At 38.8% G+C, this 22,912-nt stretch overlaps 1 protein-coding gene across 1 annotated transcript in view; it reads left to right on the forward strand.

The window, feature by feature from the left end:
- The window catches only part of HERC5 (HECT and RLD domain containing E3 ubiquitin protein ligase 5), a 46,955-nt gene that overhangs the window by 12,302 nt on the left and 11,741 nt on the right, over positions 1–22,912 (forward strand). The window contains exons 8-16 of the mRNA XM_060654649.2: positions 295–371; positions 1,584–1,687; positions 3,523–3,582; positions 6,221–6,314; positions 9,529–9,718; positions 11,306–11,460; positions 18,323–18,439; positions 19,509–19,619; positions 22,084–22,254. Coding sequence (XP_060510632.1) covers positions 295–371; positions 1,584–1,687; positions 3,523–3,582; positions 6,221–6,314; positions 9,529–9,718; positions 11,306–11,460; positions 18,323–18,439; positions 19,509–19,619; positions 22,084–22,254 — 1,079 coding nt within the window. The remainder of the gene's footprint in view (positions 1–294; positions 372–1,583; positions 1,688–3,522; positions 3,583–6,220; positions 6,315–9,528; positions 9,719–11,305; positions 11,461–18,322; positions 18,440–19,508; positions 19,620–22,083; positions 22,255–22,912) is intronic.

Here is a 22,912-nt window from a genome sequence, read left to right on the forward strand (position 1 = left end):
CTGTATTTTATACCTAAGCATTTACATTAAATATGGATGTCAAAGCTGATGGTCACCTGTCAACCTTGCAGGTCACCTTTGTTTGCCAGCTAGACTTTACTCTGAAGAAAATGTATATTACTGCTTCATGGAGCTTCATGGATGGGAAATGTGTTGAGTCTTTGTCTATCAAAAAGATAAAAGAACTAAGTTTAAGAAGAATCTGAAATGATTTAAATAGAGTGTGCATGTTTGTGCCAATGACTTTCTGCACTCTTACTTTCTGTACTCTTACTTTCTGTGTCTCCCTTTTAGAAAGCCGTGCCTCAGAAAAGGAGTTAATAATGATTGCTGGAGGGAATCAAAGCATTTTGCTCTGGATGGGAAAAAAGGTAAAAGTGGATCTCTAGATGTTCTATAACTTGGTTTTTAAAGCAAAACAAAGGGTTTTACCAAGTGTGGTGAATTCCAAAATCATCTAGTTCCTAGTCTGACTTTTGGAGAATAAACATTATTGATCCTTTACTGTCTGAACTACATAAGTATTGACTCCCAGAAATCAGCAGATTTGTCTCTGGTAAATGTCAAATCAGATTTCCTTAGATCTTTCCTTTGCCCTGCCAATGGCATTTGGTCAGTATCCTAGCAAGCTAACAGGTTGACATTCTGAAATTTTTTTTTTATTATTATGTTGATTTATTTTGAGGGGGGGGTGGGAGGGGCAGAGAAAGAGGGAGACACAGAATCCGAAGCAAGGCTCCAGGCTCTGAGCTGTCCACACAGAGCCCCATGCGGGACTCGAACCCATGAGTGTGAGATCATGACCTGAGTTGAAGTCGGACGCTCAACCGACTGAGCCACCCAGGTGCCCCCCCCCCTTTTTTTTATCATTACTATGTTTATTTTGAGAGAGAGAGAGGGAGAGTGAGATGGAGTGCGACAGGTTGACATTCTAAAATGATATTCCCAGCCAGTACTGAAAAAGACCGGAGGTTCATAGGCCTGTGAATAGTCAGCTCATAACCTCCCCACCCTATGTTGCTGAGGCAATCCGAGTTCCTCCTTTCTACACAGTCCTTTCAGCCTCCCCTTAAGGCTGTGTGATGCTCATTTTAATCCAGTTATACCTTACAAAGTGCTACGTGTTAGAGCACTCAGAAGTTTACTTCAGAGTTAAGCCCCTTGGACAAGATGTTGGCAACCGGCCAAATGATGTTACGTCTTGGTTAGAATCTCACTTTATGATTTCCTGGAGCTATGTTAATCCATATTTAAAAATCAGTATTGGGGCGCCTGGGTGGCTCAGTCGGTTAAGTGTCCGACTTCAGCTCAGGTCACGATCTCGAGGTCCGTGAGTTCGAGCCCCGCGTCGGGCTCTGGGCTGATGGCTCAGAGCCTGGAGCCTGCTTCGGATTCTGTGTCTCCTCTCTCTCTGCCCCTCCCCCATTCATGCTCTGTCTCTCTCTGTCTCAAAAATAAATAAACGTTAAAAAAAAATTAAAAAAAAAAAATCAGTATTACCCTGTATCCTTAGAATGTGCCTAAAAGGTGGATACCTGTTTCTGTTGTGTCTAAATTGCTGTGTTTTACTTGTTTGTTTACAGAATTCCTATGTTAATCTGAGGAGGAAAATTCCTACATTGAACGAAGGAACTGTAAAGAGATGGATTGCTGATGTGGGGACTAAACAGTGGCAGAATACAAAAAAGTACATATCATGTGTCTTTCTGCTCATTTAATTCTCTAAAGTCGTGTTTCCCCCTGACTGGTTCTAAACAATACAGAGATGTGAGGTTTTATGGTCTTCAGAGAAACAGGACCGATATATAGGGTGTGTGTGTGTGTGTGTGTGTGTGTGTGTAGAGACAGACTTATTTATTTTTTAAATGTTTCTTTTATTTATTTTGAGAGAGAGAAAGTGTGTGAGTAGTGGAGGGGCAGAGAGAGAGAATCCCAAGCAGACTCTCTAGAGCTCACGGGGCTCAATCCCATGAACCTATGATACCATGACCTGAGCCGAAATCAAGAGTCAGATGCTTAACTGAGTCACCGAGACACCCCATGAGACAGAGACTTATTTTTAAGGAGTTGGCTTATGTGATTGTAGGAACTGAAAGTGCAGAATAATAATGCAGGCCAGCAGGCTGGAGACCCAGAGAAGGGTTAATATTGCAGCTTGAGTCCTAAGGCATTCTGGAAGCAGAATTCTCTATGCCTGGGAACCTTTTTCTCTTAAGTCCTTCAATGAATGGGTGAGGCACACCCACAGTATGGAGGGTGATCTGCTTTACTCAAAGTCTATTGATTTAAATGGTAATCTCCTCTCAAAAATACCTTCGCAGGGTGCCTGGGTGGCTCAGTTGGTTAAGAGTCTGACTTCAGCGTAGGTCATGATCTCTCTGTTCACGAGTTTGAGCCCTGTGTTGGGCTCTGTGCTGGCAGCTCAGAGCCTGGAGCCTGTTTCAGATTGCTGTGTCTCTCTCTCTCTCCCTGCCCCTCCCCTGCTCATGCTCTTATCTCTCTCAAAAATAAAAAATAAACATTTTTTAAAAATGTAAAAAATACCTTCACAGCAACATCTAGATTGGTGTTTGACCAGATATTTGGGTTCCGTGGCCTAGCCAGGTTGACACATAAAATTGGACATCACAACTAACCTGTAAGCTCCATGGGGGCAGCTTTCTTTATTGCAAGTCTTTGTACCTTTGATATGTTTGCATATACTGTGACTCTTCTGAGCAGGAAACACAGTTTGTCTATATAATTTCTCAACCCTGTTTGACTTTAGAACCACTTGTTGGTGGACTTCTATTCACAGCTGAACAGTGTGGGCAGTCTTGATCAAAACAGTGCAGCTCCTTCCATCTGTAAAGATTATACTCATTTTTATAAACCTTTCCTTTTAGAGATATTTTTACGTTTAGGTAATGGTTTCCTAATTCTGAAAAGTAGTTGTATGAAATAGTTTCATCATAATGGGCATAGATGACCAAGAACGCTGCTGGTGACTCCACTTACTGTCGTAAGCACCGAGCAATGTATGGAATTGCCAAGTCACTGTGTTATACACCTGAAACTGATACATTATATGTCAACCAAACTTCAATAATTAAAAAACAAAACAAAAAACTTGTGCTGTTGCTTCCAAGATGCAACTTGGGTGTTTCCCCCCACCCCCATCCTTCCATTTAATATCTGGTAATTTTTTTTTCTACTTAAGTGGAACAAAAATAAATAGGGCTTGGAAAGCTGAGTGGGATGGGAATATTTCATTTATTCAAGGAAATACCCTAGATCAATCCATTTCATCTTTCCCTGCGGCTTCTGTGAGTACGTTATCTTTTTATTACTCATCTTTGCCACTGAAATTTTAAGATTGGAAGAATGGAAGAGACTTATAGATGCCCAAGGCAAAGCATACGCAAACAAATCCAAGACAGAGAAGTTTCAAGGACTGTTATGAGATGTTTTATTTATCATATCTCATGCTTAAGGAGGCATACACTATAATTTGTTTTAACCACCATCTTATTCCTAATACAGGGAAATCAGAGAGATATTTTCATCTCCTGCTTGTCTGACTGGAAGTTTTTCAAGGGAAAGGTAATATAATATTTATATATATATATGTATGTATAATGTTTAAGATTCTGTTAAAAATAGTGTGTCCAGCATCATGACTGTAGTTAATACCATATTGTATACTTGAAAGTTGCTGAGAGAGTAGATCTTAAAAGTTCTTATAAGAAAAAAAAATCTTAACTATAAGTGCTGTTGGATGTTAACTAGACTCAACGTGGTAATTATTTCACAATATATACATAGATCGATGTGTTATGTTGTATGCACCTGGAACTAATATGTTATATGTCAGTTTTGTCAATAAAAAAAAAATGAAAGATTATAAAGAAAATGGCTTGAGGGTAAAATAGTTTGGTGTTTTTATCTCTTTTTAAAAATTACTTTTTTTTTTAAAGTAGGCTTCATGCCCAGCATGGAGCCCAGTGCACTGAACTCACAACCCTGAGATCAAGACCTGAGCTGAGATGAAGAGTTGGACGTTTAACTGATTGAGCCACCCGGACACCCCTAAAAATTACTTTTTTTAACAAAAGCATATATATGAACACTGTAGAAAATGTCAAAAATAAAGACCTGTGACTGAAACAAATGAAAATTGGGGTGCCTGGCTGATTCAGTCAATAGAGCATGTGACTTTTGATCTCAGGTTGTGAGTTCAAGCCTCAAGTTTAGTGTAGAGATTATTTAAAAATAAAATCTTTTTAAAAAAAAAGAAAAAATGAAAATCACCCATAATCCACTTAAAAGGAACAGCATTTGTTTATATATCTTTTTTCTGTGCAAATTTATTCTTTCACTAAAAATGTGATTATGTTGTTTATATATTACTTTTTTTGTTGTTGAGAGAAATCGCAAGCAAGGGAGGGGCAGAGAGCCAGGGAGACAGAATCCCAAACAGGCTCCATGCTGTCAACACATAGCCTGATGTGGGGCTCGAACTCAAATTGTGGGATCATGACTTAAGCCGAGACCAAGAGTCAGACACTTAACCAACTGAGCCACCTAGGTGCTCCTGTATATTGTGGGTAATAAGCTTAGGAATCCCCTGGGCTTACACCAATGGGTTAACAAGGCATAAAGAAGTACAAAGCCATAGGATGCTCACACCTGAGTTTGGGTAAACAAGATTAGAACCCCAGGATAGAGCAGGGGGTGAGAACCCCAGGATAGAGCAGGGGGTGCAAAGGCACCCAGAATAGAGAGGGGTGCAAAGGCCCCCAATACAAATGTATATGAGGTAAGCAGAATTAGGCATTCAGGGCAACAGTGCCCCCCAATTTAGTACTACAGCAGAAAGCTGCTTTCATAGGAGGAAAGGACCAAGTTAAGTAAACAGGTAAATAGGGCTATAGACCACTGCACTGTGGGTGACGCTGCCCAGAGTGGAGCTGATTAGCAAAAAAAAAAAAAAAAAAAAACAAGGTGCCTTGTTAACCCTGAGGTTATTTGCCCTATTTGTCTTATCCCCTAGGCTAGCTAAGATTAACAGACATGGCGCCTTCTGTCTGCCGTTAACATCTGCTCATCTGCCTGGCGCCAGGATTTTGTTTTATATTGACCCAAACACCACATATCTTCAAAACTCCCTTTGCCTCATGCCCGTGAGTTAATGTTCACAGATTCATTGTCTCTTTGTGCATGCCCATCACATTTGTAAGCCTTCTGATCTTAATAAATACAGGGCAAGGACTCTTATTTGGGGTCTTGTCTTTTCCCAGACATTAGTCATCTCTTCCTTTAATCCTCATCCCGCTCTCTTGGTGGCCAAGAGAGAACTTCAGACTTAGAGTCTATGACAGTATATTACTTTATATTTAATATATTTGTCCGTTTTCTATTTATTAATAAGTTCATGTCATTCAATATTTTTCTTAAACATGATTGTGATGGTATTCCATGGGAAGGACATAACCTTAATTTATTTAGCCATTACCTTACTGCAAGATCGTAAGTTTTCTTTGAAGTTTTGAATATTATGAAAGAATGACTTCGCACATCTTTCCCTAAATATTTATATAATATTTATCTGAAAAATGTTATTGATTTTCAGACAGCAAATACATGTATTATTTTATAAAGAATGTGTCTATGTCCAAGACACTGAGCATATTTAGTTAATAAATGTAATTCACAAGTTAAGATACTTAAACATTTCATTAGTAATTTTCTGTTGCAACACTAAGAATTTACTGCTCTGAAGTAAATTTTTTAAACCCAACTTTCAGTTCATGTAACTGGGAGAAATGGTCATTTTTTTCAGAAATGGGAAAAACCTTTAACTTTTTTTAAGTAAATATTTAAGGTAAGACAATATCTGAGTTAAACTTGGATAGTATACATATATATATATACATACATATATACACATATATATACATACATATATACACATATATATATATGTATGTATATATATATATAGTTAATTCGGTCTTGATATTTTTTGGCGTTTTAGAAATAATCATAAGTTGTCAACTGCATTTTCAATTGTATTTGTATTTAGCCAAATTACATTTATTGTAAAGCTGAGGGAAATACTAATTTTATTGAAATGAAAAAAGGTTCAGAAGAAACTTCATCTAAATTAATAACCTGATAAAATATTTTATTTTGAAGAGTGCTGCTTCACTTACTTATCCATTGATTTTTCCTTCTACAGAAGAGCTGCAGAAATGATGCCTGTTCACTTGGACTTAAATAAAGCAAGAAATGCTTTTAAGGAGTTAACTCAGAAGGACTGGATTGCTAACACGGTGGTATTCCTTAGATTGTTATTTAGGAAAAGAAACTACACTAAATCATTTTTTATAAGAACTCAAAATTTCAGAAAAAAATACCTTGTTTTGAGAGTCTCTGAGAGCCTGTAGCATAGTAAGATGAGATGAAACTCACGTGGTATCCAGGAGTTGGCCCCTTGGGGGCACAATGTTCGCTATCATAGTTACACAGATTACAAATAGTCTGAATGGTTCATCTGTATACACACACACACACAGACACACACACACACACACACACACACGTATGCATAGATGCACATCCTCTCTAGAGGGAGTTTTGTCACCTCCTGGCTGTAAGGAAGATGATTAAAGGATGTGTTGAGATTGGTACACTACCATACAAACAGCGTGTTCTTTGCAATGGTCTTGAACGTAAGTATAGAAATGAGAACACTTGTTTTTGGTGTGAACATCCCCCTTACCAGGGACTGCGTGGATTCTTTTTCTCTGTGTTTTTCTATAGGTTCTAGAATGTTGTTACCCTTTTAGGGATTGTCACTTCTTTGTTTCAGTATTGTTAAGTCTTTAGGTTTTCCACTTGCAGATGCTCCAAACATGTTTCCTTTATTAATTTAGCTTTTCTTAAGCAGCCTTTATTAATTTATTTCTCTCTTCCCTTATACTGGTTGATCTAGGGGTAGTACTGTCTATGTTCGCTCAGTCTGTTTCTTTTTGGGTCTCACTCTGGTTCCTTCTTTCGCCCTCTCTTTCGCTTCTCTCTCCCTAGGCCCCTCTGTCTTCCCCCCTCCATCTCCCCGCTCCTCTCTTTCCTCCTCTCCCTTTCTTCCTTCCTGTCTTTCCTATCCCTCCTCTCCTCTTTCCTTTTCCCTCTCTCCCATTCCCTTCTATTTCTCTCTCTCTTCCTTTCCCCCTCCCTGTCTTCCCCTCTCCCTCTTATTTGCTCTTGGCCTCTGTTTTTGTACCTTCGATTCTTTTTCCCTTTCAGTCTCCCTGACATCTCTCCCTCCTTCCTCTCTGCTGCCTTGCATGCTCTCTTACTCTGCCATGACCAACATTCTGTATCTGAGCCGCAGGGTCTCTTTACACACGCTTCTTTCTCTCAAGGGAAGATGAAAGTTTAATTCTGTTAACTTTGGCAGAACCACAACCCTATTGGGGGTCTGAGGAAAATGGATCCCTAATTATGCACCTTTATCAGGACTCTGCAGCATTTAGTGGAAAGAGCACCATTTCTGCATCTGTGGAGAGATGAGTTTGGGCCAGTTCCTCACTAAAGCTAATTATACCTTTGATTGTGCCAGAACAATATTGTATGATATGCTGTCAACATAATCATAGAGCAGTCTTCCATTATTTCAGACCAGATAGTTGGATCATAAGACCTATAATGTTTCTTTCTATTTTGAGATTTCTGTGACATGGATACACAGATTTTTGCAATTCATTTATTAATTCAGGAAATACTTGAATAGTTGCTATGTGTAGGGCACTGTGGTGAGGACTCCTGATGAAAATGAAAGATCCATACTGCCTGTCTTTAAAATGGTTAGTGGGATCCACGACACGAACATGCAGATGTTAGTGGGAAGGCTGGGTGTGTTTTCCACTCCACTGTCTTCCCTGATGTCTCACTTAGAACCTAGTAGATGTATAATAAATATTTTTAGATGAATGAATTCAGTCATCACTAGGGCCATGGATGTTCACCTCTACTTAGACTACTCAAACAAGGTCCCCAGAATAAGTACAAATTTACCAGGTGCCTACCTCAGGAATAGCATTCCTGGCAGTCAGGGAAGTGTACACTGAGGCCCAGTGTGTGAAACAATACAACTGACCCGAGAATATCACAGTAGTTCTGCAGGGTTGGGAGAAGGTTGTGAGGCTTGAGGATATGACAGATAATGAACAAAGAGGTAAGAGGGGTGTGTGTTACCAAGATTGTTTATAAAATAGGTATGTGCCCTCTAAGTACTGAACCATGTAGTATGAGTCTGGCTTAATGGGTTTTTTGTTTGTTTTGTTTTTTGATTTTTGGGGTTTTTTGGTAATGTTTATTTTTGAGAGAGAGAGACAGAGCATGAGCAGGGTGGGGCAGAGAGAGAGACACAGAATCTGAAGCAGGCTCCAGGCTCTGAACACTGTGGTCAGCAAAGAGCCCAAAGCAGGGCTCGAACTCACAAACCATGATGAGATCCTGATCTGAGCTGAGGTTGGATGCTCAACTGATGAGCCACCCAGGCACCCCTGGCATAGTGTTTTGATATAAAAATACACTTGATCTTAGCCAAAAGGCCGAGAAGCGATGTTTTGATATAAAAATAGATAATTACAAGAATTTATATATTTAGAGATACCATTTAGCTAATATCATAATTGAATGATTAAGAGTTTGGGCTTTGGAGTCAGAAAGATCCAGAAGAGATTCCCACTTAGCTCTGTGACCTTGAGCAAATAACAGATTTCTTGCCTGTAAAATAGGGTCAATAATATCATGTATGTTCTAGAAAAAAATAAGGATTAAGTGACGTAATTAACATATGTAAGTCACTCAGCATAACATCTGACAAATAAGTACTCCGTAAATGCTAGCATAGCTTTTGAGTGGGTTTTGAAACAAATTATTTCTGTTACCTGATACACATCACATAAACATTCAGAATTGCATTTGAATTTTTGCTGAACACTTGTGTTCTGAATTGGGGAAGTGGTAAGGATGTCAGAAGGGCTAGAAACTAGAGTTTGTAGTGGAGGGAGTTCGTGATGAGACAGGTAGTCAATATGAGAAGATAGTTGGAAACCATGTTGGTTTTTGTTGTTGGGATTATTGCTTTTTGTTTAGGGTTTCTATTTTTGTTTTTCTTTGGTGTTCTTAAACATTCTTTTTCTTAAAAAAAATGAGGGGGCAGAATGTAGTATTTATTATTGGGAGGGCTGCCTGTTCTGAATTCCTTGTTTATCTAGTATTCCTTGTTGATCTAGTGTAATTCTTACACACGTGATTTCTTCTTGACCTCCTTCATGTTTCATAGCAATAGAGTGGGGATAATGCTCATCACCTACCTTGGGTATCTGGGAGGCTAGGTGAGATGGGATGTAAATGTGGATTTTAGGACTGAATGATCATTCCAGTTGGAATGAAACTCCAGGTTCTAGATTTTCTTTTATTACAAGTTGCATCCTGCTATGTTTTGAGTGTCTTTTTCCTAATACTTTTTGACCGCAGATAACTACATGTCTCAAGGATAATCTGCTCAAAAATCTTCCGTTTCATTCTCCACACCAAGAAGCTTTAGAAATTTTCTTCCTTCTTCCTGAGTGTCCCATGATGCATGATTATAACAACTGGGAGAGCCTGGTGGTTCCGTTTGCAGAGGCTGTTTGTGCCATGAGTAACCAGTCTTTAGGGGTTCTGGGTAAGACTGAAGATTTCACGTTTGAAAATACTTTCACCATCCTCTCCATGGAAACACATGCCTGCTAAAGTTATAGCCAAACTTAGATACTTGTAAATATGTTTATGGTTTTTAGTTCATACTGTTAGCATATCGTAAAGATGCTGTAGTAATTATTATAGTCATTCAAAATAGATTGTTTTAGTACCTTTTAAGAGTTTTGGTAATGGTACATGTGTGGTTTGGGCATGAGGTCCTTTGTCCCCAACTTTTCATTATGAAAAATTTCATACATACAAGTTGAAAGAATAGTGCAGTGAATACTCATATATCCTCTACCTCGGAGTCAACGACAGTTAATTTATTGCCATGTATGTTTCTCTCTTTATGTGAAGAATACATTTTATTTTTGCTGAGGTACTTGAAAGTAAGTTGGAGACATCATGACATTTTACCTATAATATTTCAGCATGCATCTCCTGAGAACATGAGATCCTACCTTACCCCATCATTATCACACCTAATAAAATTAGCCATAATTCCTTAATATCTAGGTCATATTCAAATTTCTGCACCTGTCCCAAAAGCATTTTACAGCCTTTGTTTTGAGTCTTAAGTCACTTGTCCTATTGAACACCCCACATCTAGATTTGTCTGATTATTTCTACCTTTTTCTGTATCTCCAGTACACTGGCTGTTAGATCTAGGGTCTTGGTTAGATTTAATGAGGTTTTTGAAACAAACAGTGCATTCAGCCCAAGGAAGTCCATTCTTATGTTTTATTAAACATAGGTAAGTAAGTGATAACAAGCTAGTTTTAAGTTTCTTGGATTTTTTTTACAATGCTGAGAGGTATGTGTGTGTTTCCTTAAAATAAGCTTCTTGGGCCAACAACGGGCTTGAACTCCTGCCCCTGTGATTGAGTCACATACTGTACCAATTGAGCCAGCCAGGCGCTCCTAGAGATGTTTTTTTGGTTGTTGTTGGTTTTTTTTAATTTTTTAAAAATGTTTTTGAGACAGAGAGCAAGTGGGGAGGGGCAGAGAGAGAGAGGGAGAGAGAGAATCCCAAGCATGCCCTGACACGGGGCACAATGTCATGGTTGGGGAATCGAGCCTCACATTGGGCTTTGCACTAGCAGCATAGAGCCTGCTTTGGATTATCTGTCTCCCTCTCTCTCTGCCCCTCCTCCATGTGTGATCTCTCTCAAAAATAAACATTAAAAAAAAAAAAAAAAAGATGTAAAAACTCATACTGGTTGTGAGAAAAGAGTTGTGTAATTGTGAATAATTCTTAAATCTGGTTTTAAGACAGCATGCTATTATATCTGGGCAAAAAAAAAAAAAAAATGACTAATCTTGTTGGGTTTTTTCCCCACGAATTAATTAGATCATGATTTTGTTACATTCGAGGGATTTTTTTTTCTAGGTTGTTAAATTCTTAAAATTTCATTGCACTTGTAGTTACTGAAAAGTATTACAAATGAGTTTTTGTAACTGATACATACAACAGTGTTCCATCAGTTTGGGAAACTACTGACCACTTTTTTACCTGTAAGAATCCATGAGAAATTACATGCTAAAAAGTACTTACCTTTGTGTCCCTCAGAGGAGTACTGGGCATCTCTGCAGGAACCTGGTTTCAGCAGGCTGGTCCAGATGTTTAAAGGAGCCATCACTGCTCAACTGCATTACTGGACTGAAAGCTCTGAGGACAACTGTCATGTTAAGGCTCTCCTAGAAATGCTGAGAAAGCTGTACAGGGTAAGGGTTCTTTTAGACATTGACAGATTTTTATTTTGCAGTAAAAATTCCGTTGGTTTCAGCTGGCCTGAATCTTAAGCAGACTCCTGAAACATGGCGTTTATATTACTGTTTAAAATTTTGTTTTCTGTGAGTTAAGTCCTGCATATACAGGAGTGTATACACTTACCTATGTGCAATTTGAAGTAATAAAACAGATGTTAGTGTAACTGCTGCCCATGTTAAAAAAGAAAACATTTGGGGCGCCTGGGTGGCTCAGTCGGTTAAGCGTCCGACTTCGGCTCAGGTCATGATCTCGCGGTTCGTGAGTTCAAGCCCCGCGTCAGGCTCTGTGCTGATGGCTCAGAGCCTGGAGCCTGTTTCAGATTCTGTGTCTCCCTCTCTCTCTGACCCTCCCCCGTTCATGCTGTGTCTCTCTCTGTCTCAAAAATAAATAAACGTTAAAAAAAAAAAAGAAAACATTTTCAGTACTTTAGAAATGTCTGTGTATCTTACACCTCCACACCTGGAGATTTGTACCTCCAAAATCCTGGATTTTGGGTTAATCATTCCCTTTATGGTTTTAGTACCGTATATGTCTTGAGAGACTATGTCGTTTAATTTTGCTATTTTTGAAATGTATCTGAGTGAAATGTACACTTACTGCATAACATTTTGCTTTGTAGATTTATCCCAATTAGTATTTATGGATGCATTTCATTTTCACTCCTACATTGTGGTCCATAGCGTGAATCTTAGCATAATTATCCATTCCAGAATTAAGGGAGATATGTAATGGTCACAGTTTTGGGGGGGAGGGGTGCTTCTTCAATGAGAAAAGATGCTGCTGTATATATTTTCATACACATACCTTGGCATTCATGGGTCAAAGTTTGGTTTGTACACTCCATACCTAGTTTTGGCATTGATAGGTTGTAGGATATGTATGTGTTCTTTATTGATAGTGACAAACTGTCTTCCAAAATGGTTGGACTAATTTAAATACTTTCCAAGTCACGATGAGAGTACCTGTTGCTCCAAGTCTGGTTTTAAAATTTAGAAAGTATTTTCAGTATTAAATGATATCAAATTATGATTTTAACTCTATTTCCCTGGTTCTAATGCATTGGAGCATGTTGTCATGTTTATAATTGCAATATTTGTTTCTTGTGTCAAAGGTCTGTGTGACTTTCATTCAGTTTAAATGTATTTGACTTTTTTTTTTATTGATTATAGGGGTTCTTTTTATGTTGTAAATCAGTCCTTTGTCAATTGTATGTGTTGCAAATGTCATATCCCAGTTTGTAGCTTGGCTTTTCACTTTGTGGTGTTTTATTTTTTTTATCAACCCCCATTCTTAATCTTTTTTTAAATGTTTGTTTATTTTGAGAGAGAGAGCATGTGCATGTGGAGGGGCGGTGGGGAGAAAGAGAGGGAGAGAGTCCCAAGCAGGCTACGCACTGTCAGCACGGAGCCCGATGTGGGGCTCACTCTCATGAAAAGTGAGATCATGACCTGAGCCGAAATCAAGAGTCAGACACTTAACCAACTGAGCCACCCAGGCACCCCAACCACATTCTTAATTTTAACACAGATAAATTTGATAATTTAGTCTTTTATAGTTTTTATTTTTACTCTTTGTGTCTTATTCTAAGCTTTTTTTTCTTCCAAGTTTTTAAATTATTACCATAAATCAGGAGGTCTTTTTGGAAAGGACCAGAGAGTAGTAAGTATTTTAGACTTTGTTAGGCATATCTGTTATAGCTACAACTATTACACTCTGTGGTAACATCATGAAAGCAGCCATAGGCAATACAAAAATGAATGCGTGGGGGACCTCTGGGTGGCTCAGTAGTTTGAGCATCCAATTTCGGATCAGGTCATGATCTCAGTTTGTGAGTTTGAGCCCCGTGTCAGGCTCTGTGCTGACAGTTCAGAGTCTTGAGCCTGCTTCAAATTCTGTGTCTCTGTCTCTCTCTGCCCCTCCCCTGCTTACTCTTTGTCTCTTTCTCTCTCTCAAAAATAAATAAACGTCAAAAAAATTATTTAAAAAAATTTAAAAAGAATGGGTGAGGCTGTGTTCCAATAAGATTTTGGCCTGAAAGCTGCTCTAGATAGTCTTGTAACAGAAGTGACAGTTGGAGCCTGAGGGAGAGGTTAAACAGAGTCCCATATAACTATGTCTAATATTTAAAAGGTTAGAAACCTAGCCAAAAAACTGGAATAAATATACTCTGAAATAAAATATTCTCTACCCACCCACCTTGATAAATAAACTTTCCTAATGACTGGGGAGGATTTAAATTTAGAAATCTTGGACTCCTTATGGAGTTTTTCACTGAAAGGTGGAGGTTCAAGGCAGATGCCTCCATATGTCCTCTTCTTTTCCTCCCTTGATTTTGTCCCACACTGGAGGTATCATGTACCCACGTGTGGCCATATGTCCACAACCCATACGTCTGCATTCCGTCCCTGCCTCCATGACAGCTGCACCTTAGCCACCTTTGGAGCACCAGAACCTAGGACTGTGCTCACCTATAATACAGTCTACTCTCGAGAAACCATGCAGGGGAAGAGGCCTGTGCATGTAGTCAGGGCCCCTTGCTCTGCAGACTTCTTATCTTAGTTTTACTTTTTTGAGAAAGGGATTGGCTGGAGGAAGGCCAGGGCAAGGACCTATAAGTCATGGATCCAGAGCAGAAAGCCACTCATATCCAGGTCTAAAGGGAGTATTAATTTTGGCTTTGCCTTTCACAATTTGGTGTTTGATCCAATTGGAAATTTATGTTAAATTTATATTTTATTATTTTCCATATGAAAATAATTAACCAAGCATCCCTTACTGAAATCCTTTCCTTTCCCTGCTGATAGGCAATGCACACAAACAAACAAAAATCTTACTGGGAATTTGATTGGAATTGCATTGAATCTATATTTCACTTTGGGGAGAATTGATCTCTTTACTATTATGAATTTTCATGGTGTCTGTTTCTTCCACTTATTAGATAGTCTTTAAAGTCTTTCAAAAAAATTGTGTTATTTTACTATGAAAGTCTTGGATATGTTTAGTTAAATCTGTTTCACTATATTTAGTTTTTTTAGATTTTATAGATGGTATCTTTTAAAAATTATATTATCTGTTGGTTTGTAGGGATGCATTAGTTTTTGAATATTTTTTTATAGCCAGCAAATTTGATTAATTTTCACATTCTTATCTAGTAATTTACCTGTAGGTTCTTTTGTATTTCCTGTGCATGCAATCATGTATTTGAGAAAAACACTTTTTTTTCTTTCTAATTCACATACATTTTATTTTTTTCCTTTGCCATGTTGCATTGGCTAAGCCTTTGTGTACCTTGGTACAGTCCCTGTTGAATAGAACTGTTGGTCATAATAGGTTCTTATCTTATTTGTGATTTTATTTATTTTTAAGTATTTTATTAAAGCAATTTTTTTGTATATGTTTATTTATTTTGGAGAGAGAGAGAGACCACATAAGTGGGGGAGGAGGAGCAGAAAGAAAGGGGGACAGAGCATCCAAAGCAGGCTCTGTACTGACAGCAGAGAGCCCAGTGTGGGGCTCAAAACCACGAACTGTGAGATCATGACCTGAGCCAAAGTTGGACGCTTAATGACTGAGCCATCCGGGTGCCCCTAAGTATTTTAAGTTATCTCTGTGTCCAGCGTGAGGCTTGAACCCCAAGATAAAGAGTCACATGCTCCACTGACTGAGCCAGCCAGGTGCCCCTTGTTTGTGATTTTAAAGGAAAAATTTGAATATCACTATTAAATAGAATGTTTAGGGCTTTTGAAAATAACCTATCAAGGATGTTCTTAAATTGTTACCATTTTAAATCCAAACAAGTGTTGACTTCCTCCCTTCCTACTGAAATTCCAGTTTATATGTTAGACCATCTCACTCTGTCTTCCATGTCTCTTAACCTTTCTGTCCTATTTTCTGTCTCTGATTGCATCCCATTCTGGATGATTTGATTTCTTCAGCCATATCTTTCCATGAATTCTCTTTTCAGTAATTTTGCCTGCTAATAAAACTGCCCTTTGAGTTTTTATTTCAAGTAATTAGTGTTTTTCACTCGCAGAAGTTTTTCACTTAAAGAATTGTTTTTTTGAAACTTTTTATTCTTGGTCATTATTTATGGTATCTTCATCTTGCCTTTATTTTCAGGCTTCCATTTTTCCTTAATTAAATCTATAGAAGTTATACCCTTGGTATGTGAAGTCTTTACAGGCCAGCTGTGTCCTCTCTTGCTTCTGTTGAATCTTCCTTATAGCGCCTTCGTTATTGTGTGTTTTATGACTCTGTGTGTGTGTGTGTGTGCGCGTGTGTGTGTGTTCATGTTCATGTTCATGTTCCTTGGAACATTATCTTTTGGAATTCTTTGAGAGCTGTTTCTCCAGGGAGAATTCGCTTCTGCCAGGAGACACCACTTTGGTTTGGTACTACTTTCTTTCTTTCTTTCTTTTCTTTTCTTTTTTTCTTTTTTTTTTTTTAAAGTAATCTCTATACCCAGTGCAGGGCTTGAACCCACAACCTTGAGATCAAGAGTCGCACACTCCACTGACTGCACCAGCCAGGCACCCCTTGACATGTTTTTTTAATGCATTTAGTTTCACCACTTAAATTTAAACTTTTGGTTTCTCTTGGAAACTGAAATTTAAACTTTTAAATTTAAACTTTTGGTTTCTCTTGGAAAACTAAAGCATTTAGGAAAAGGGGTCTGATACTGTTATTGTATTTTTCAGGTGAGACATGAATTCTGCAATTTGGTAGTCTCCTCTATACCTTACTGTCTTACAGTCAGCAGGCCTCATTTGTTAAGACACCATCAAGATCCTGTAGGCATTACATCTGTGATGCCTAGTTTAATCCAATCCCCGTTCAATAAATCAATACAGTTGGGCCCAAAGAAGTGAAAAGAGTTGCCCAAGTAACTTAAAAACAACTTAACCACTTGGCAGTTTGGTACTACTTTAAATTAAATTCTTGATTTGAAGCTCTTTAGATCTCTAGGTATGGTGTGAATGCAGTGTGCGAATTTTCAGGAAAGTCCTTTTGTGAGTGCAAATGCTGTGGGTGATATTTTTTCCACAGCTTGGCACCGTTTTAACTAGCTGCAGTTCACTTCATGGCCTTGAGTCAAGGTGTGGGGGTGGGTTGATGTAGGAATGGAGGAAAGAGCCTGTTCATTTCTAGTTTACCCTCACTGTGATGGTTTAGCCCTTTTGGATCCCAGATTTATGAGGTGGTGTTCTATTATTGGCTCTATAATTTGAACAGTCTGGGTTTTGTCTCCTCTCTCCAAAGCCCCAGCCATTGCAAAACGAAGTTCAGGTCACCAGTTCTGGCAAATGTTTTCAAGGCAAATGCCACCTTCACTTTGTTTTTGATGTGATTATTTCATATTTACTTACAGTATTAGTGTTGAATTAAAAATATTTGTTCACACTTTCTCCTGTATTTCTGGTTGTTTTCAGTGAATCAAGGTAGCTAATCTGTCATACTGCTAAACAAAAAGAATTCTGCCACACTGCTAAAAAGCAGTGCCTATCCTTGGCTATCTTTAGAAGTTTTATACAAAAGAGAAAGATTAGTAAAAGAAAATAATTTGGGTTTTGAAAACTTGAGAAATTTATTGAAGAGCTCAGGGAAAATGTATTCTAATGAGCTTTTTTCACTTAAAAAAGAGAATCCTGGGCATGTGGGTGGCTCAGTCGATTAAGTGTCCGACTTCGGCTCAGGTCATGATCTCACAGCTCATGGGTTTGAGCCCTGCATCTGGCTCTGTACTGACAGCTCAGAGTCTGGAGCCTGCTTTGGATTCTGTATCTCTGTCTCTCTCTGCCCCTTCCCTGCTCACGCTCTGTCTCTCTCTTTTTCAAAAGTAAACATTAAAAAATTTTTTAAAAATGCTGATAAATACTGAACAAGAAAAGAAATCGTCAAGGGATCTTGCTTTATCCTTTTGACTCTGACAGTGACATCAGATTGTCACTACCCACCCCACCCCCCCCCCCCCAAAAGGGAGACTGCAAGATACCACAAGGATAAAGCAGTCACTTTTTCCATAATTGGGGATGTTAAGGCTGTTGACTGTGGAAGGCTGAGATCAGCAGGATCCAGAGAACCGTATTCACGGTTCAAACAGCTTCACAATGCTTTCGGTGTTGGTACTGGGAGGCTTGGATCATTTGGGGTCTGGGCCAGGATCAGTAAGAATATTCCAGGTGAATGGTCTTAGCTTACACAGCTAAGAGGGGCTTTTAGAAGACCTGTTGAGAATTAGTCATTTAGGCTAGGACTGTGTCCAACCAGGTCACTTGACATGATGGTCACTCATGTCGAAAGCATCTAGTGTCATTATGAGTGACTTCACTGACTGATGGTTAGCACTATTCCGGGTTCCCATGTACATGTCAAAATAAATAACTCTGGTCATCTTAAGGGATGGAAGGCTGCAAAATTCCCCTATGTGTTTAGGAGGGGAATGATCCACATATGCCTTGCCAGAGGGGAACATCTGTAAATGGTAGCTGTTAAGCTGTGAAGAATATGGCCTAAAACTGGGCCTCAAGACTACTTTGGATTCATATTGCAGTGTATTTTTCTTTGGACCTAAAATTCTTTACAACCTTTCTATGATTTAAAAGTAAGTAGGAGTTATCATATCATCAATTTCTGCTATTATAGGTATTCTTCATGTTCCTGAAAATGTGGGGCTTTGTCAGTGGAGGAATTGGATAGAACTTTATTCTGCTCATTGAAAAACTATGTAATTTATTTATTCTGCTAATATAATTAATAGCCCTAAAGCAAAATTGTCTTCATTTATAAAACTTTTTCACGAGCCGTATTTTATTTAAGGTAAACCAGGCTAAATGTCAACTGCCCGAAAATATTTTCAAAATAAACGAACTTACACAATGGCTTGATTTTTATGGGGATGCATATAGAAGGTCTTCTTGGAGAGTGAACAACTTGGTAAGTATGGCATGTTTCTTTTTTAACTTTTATTTTTATTTTTTTAAAGATATAATTTTTTTAAAAGTTATCTATACCTAGTGTGGGACTTGAACTCACAACCCTCAGATCGAGTCACAGGCTCCACTGACTGAGCCAGCCAGGTGCCACAAGTATGGCACGTTTAAAGGAGGAAAGTTGACCATCATTGAGTTAATATAGGTATTTGTGCTATAACATTGTGCATGAGTTTCCAAATATCCTTATATTCTGCAGAATTGCTCAGTAGGAATAACGGGACTTATAGGAAAAGCAAGACAGACCCCTCAAAACCAATGCAGTTTTGTAGAACCTTAATGGAAAAGTGGTTGCTACCTTAAATCACGTGGCGCAGCCACAGGCAGGCAGCTTGTGGAGAGTGCCAGAAGAGTATGAATTGCACAAGACAAAAGGGTGGGATTCTATCCACACTCCTAAATAGAGGACTGGTGATGTGGAGCTCACATAGATGCGAGTGGGGCTCTGCCTGTAGGTACAGGGCAGCGTGCCTCATCAGGAGCCAGCAGGACAGGGCTGCAGCCTTGTCGGTTGCTCCAGGTAGAAATACTTCTTTTTTATTTTCTTAAAATAAAGCTAATGAGCTGTTGCTGCCAGTTCAACAGCTGACCTGAGGTTTTCTCCTCTCTGAAGGCTGTAATTGTGCTGCTAGCACAGACTGGCAGAAATCCTGTATGAGCTCCTCAGCTATCCACATTATATCATTCCCCTGTTTACTAAATGCATCTGAACTAATTTGCATTTCAGAAGTGCAGATTGTAGCAGAACATATTCTTTGGGAAAACGTCTGGAGTTTATAATTAATTGCTAAATTAAATGAGTGCTGATAATACTAGGTTTATATACCTTTCATTGATATATACAAAACATTTTCATAGAATTTTATGTATTTAAGTACTGCTGACCAGCAATTTGGATTGCTTTGGCTGTAAGAACTGAGACCACAAACTACCAGGGGTTTAAGGATGTGAGCTAAGGTATAAGATTTCTCTGTCCTTTGATTTGTCAGAATTCTCGTCATTTCTATTTTTAGGACACTTCAGTAGACACTCCGTATCCTGTCATATTCAGTCATTTTCCGTTTATCTTTAATATTTTGTCGAAAATCAAACTACTATATGCAGATTCACTTTTAAAAATACAGGTATGTATGTCTTTGTCTTTGTCTTTATTAAATGATAAATGCCTTTATAAGTATACAGTATTTTGGGGGTTGATAAGGGAGCTACCCACTGGTAAAACCAATGGTTGTAACATTCATGGAGCTTAGACTAATAAAGATGGCAAGAAAGACGGTCATCATTTGGATTGGCTTGGCCTTGAGGCACATTAAGGCCTCAGTAGTGAAGGGTAGTGGATGGGCAGCTGACCTAATTTGTAGGGCTTTTACTTGAGGTTGGAGCCTGTCTATAGGTCTTCTGAATGGGACTTAGAGAGGCATAGCAGACTTGGGTTTGGTTGGGATTAGCACCAGTATTTAAGGAGGCCCAGTCTAATAATAGTAATAATAATAATAATAATAATAATAATAATAATAATAAAAACATAGCAGTGGGAATACAGGTGACAGGATTCTTGAAATGCAGACACACATAAATGGATGATACTCTGATGATACCATGATAAAGGTTTGTAAAAATATCCCCTTTTCAATGAACTATCATCAGGTGAGTTCGTTCTGTTTGTCAGCATATCTGGAAAAGTGATTTTGAATTTAAAACTGGACAATTGAAAATGCCTAGGGAGGGGAGCCTGGGTGGTTCAGTTGGTTAAGTATCTGACTCTTGATATTAGCTCAGGTCATGATCTCACGGTTTGTGAGAAGGAACCCCTCATTGTGTTCTGTGCTGATAGCATGGAGTCTGCTTGGGATCCTCTCTTACCCTCTCTCTCTATCACTCCCCCACTTGTGTGCACACTCTGTCTCAAAATAAATATTAAAATAACAATTTTTAAATATTAAAAATATTTAAAAAAGAAAACGCTTAGGGAAGTTTAAGTGCTCAAGAGCTTTAGTTCTTATCACTTTTATATATGCATCCGTGTATGTATATATGAGTAATATTTAAATGTATGTTGTACAAGTAGATACTTCTACATAATGAAGTTAACCATTATAAAACAAAATAGGAAATTGATTTATGAGTATGACCATTAATGAACTATTTAACAGGAAAATGAAAGGAAAAAGATACAAGAACTTTTTTTTTCATTTTTTCAACTCTTGTAGCTGTTCTCTCCTAATTTTTATTTTTATTTTTTTAAGAAAGAGTGAGAGTATGGGGCGCCTGGGTGGCGCAGTCGGTTAAGCGTCCGACTTCAGCCAGGTCACGATCTCGCGGTCTGAGTTCGAGCCCCGCGTCAGGCTCTGGGCTGATGGCTCAGAGCCTGGAGCCTGTTTCAGATTCTGTGTCTCCCTCTCTCTGCCCCTCCCCCGTTCATGCTCTGTCTCTCTCTGTCCCAAAAATAAATAAAAAAAAAAAAACAAAAACAAAACAAAAAAAAAAAACGTTGAAAAAAAGAAAGAGTGAGAGTATGAACAAGGGAGAGGGACAGAGGGAGAGAGAGAAAGAGAGAGAATATTAAGCAGACTCCATGCTCAGCACCAGTGTGGGGCTCCATCCCACGACCCTGGGATCAGGTTTGACCTGAGCCAAAATCAACAGTTGAGCTCAACCGACTGAGCCACCTAGGGTGCCCCTCTCCTAATTTTAAACAGGCCTCCAGTAATAATTTTATGGAACTGATATTTGATTGTTGTTTCGTCAAGAGCCTTAGACTTTAATGATCTCAAATTGCCATTTGGTCAGATAGTCTTTGTGTGTGTGTGTGTGTGTGTGTGTGTGTGTGTGTCTTGTCTCTCTTGCTGTCTCCTATATAACTTCTTAGATCATCATCATCTTTAAAATCTCTTGTTGGGTTTTCCTCTGAGATTAGGATGACTTCAGAGAGGTCTGTCATACCTGAACTTTTCCTGCAGCATGCTTGCTTGCTTTCTTTTTCTTTTTTTTTTTTAAATCTTATTTTAGAGAGCGCACCAGCATGGGAGAGGGACAGAGGGAGAGCGAGAGAACCCTGAACAGCCTCCATGCTGAGCACATAGCCTGACACGGGGCTCGATCCCACAACCCTGGGATCATGACCTGAGCCGACATTAGTTGGGCGCTCAGTCGACTGAGACACCCTGGTGCCCCACCTGCTTTCTTTCTAAGCTACTGAGATTCTTTTCCAAGTGAGAATGTTCTGTTTAGCATACTGCTTTAGTATCTGCTAATTCTTCTCTTAGCCTAATCATGGTAATTAGCTTTGGTAACCTGAAGTATTAATAATTGTGTTTGCAGGATAAAGTGGACCAATAGAGCCCACAGTTGGTCACTTCCCTGCTGACCCTGGTTGGCTCCACAAAGCTTTTCATTCCTTTGGTGTCTCTTCTGCTTACTGAGCGTGAATACTGAATGTATAGCTTCTCTCCAGTGGCATATGTAAACAAAGCTCTTTTCATAAATGTTTGTGATGTGCACTCATGATAAATTGAACCACTTTATTCCCGTTTGTAAATTCCTACTTAGAGCAAATGGTGAAATGAAGTAAAACATTGGTTTTCCTAGGAGAAAAAATTTAGAGCTTGTATGCGGTTGGCCGGAGTTGTGGAACACGGAAGGTCCGAATTATCTTTGTTGCCTACATTCAATCTGACAGTCAGAAGGAATCACTTGATTGAGGATGTTTTGAGTCACCTAAATCAGTTTGAGAATGAAGATCTGAGGAGGGAGTTAATGGTAAAGTATAATTCTCAATATTTTTGCTGCAGAGAGAAGGAAGATCTAAAAAGATGTAACCGTGGTTCTTCCAGAGAAGAAATTACTTTATTTTTATTTTTATTTAATAAACTCCTTTACAAAGGAGCTCCTAAAGGGCTTCCCTGACCAGGGGTCCTTGAATCTTCAGTCTCTCAGAGATGACAGCTGGAGTTAGAAGCTTATAGTTGGGAACTTGCTTTGCCAGACAAGACCAGGTTATTGAGCTTGTCCTGAACTTTGCCTTTGGGCCACTTCTTCTTTTTGGCCTTGCCCCATATTTGTTCACTGGGTCTTTGTCTTTTTTTGGCTGGCTTTCCAGCATCTTTCTTCTTGTTATCTTTGGGCAGCTGTGAGGAAAAGGGGGAATGCAGCCAGGTCACAAGGCAGCCCCACGCTCCCCCTGTCACTGCACTTCCCACCCCACCCCCCCCAACCCCCCCGCCTCGCCTGAGAGGAACTGCTTCTACATATTCTCCACATAGATCGTTAAAAAAAATCTAAGACTCATTATGCGAATTTTACCTGTGCCAGCCAGCCAGCCAGTCCACAGAATTATTTAAGTTCCACTTTTATATTTCATCCATTTTATTTATTTTTAAAATATTTTTATTTAATTTTGAGACAGAGAGAGACAGAG

The sequence above is a fragment of the Panthera onca genome, chromosome B1 (genome assembly GCF_046562875.1).
Source record: "Panthera onca isolate mPanOnc1 chromosome B1, mPanOnc1 haplotype 2, whole genome shotgun sequence".
NCBI lineage: Eukaryota > Metazoa > Chordata > Mammalia > Carnivora > Felidae > Panthera > Panthera onca.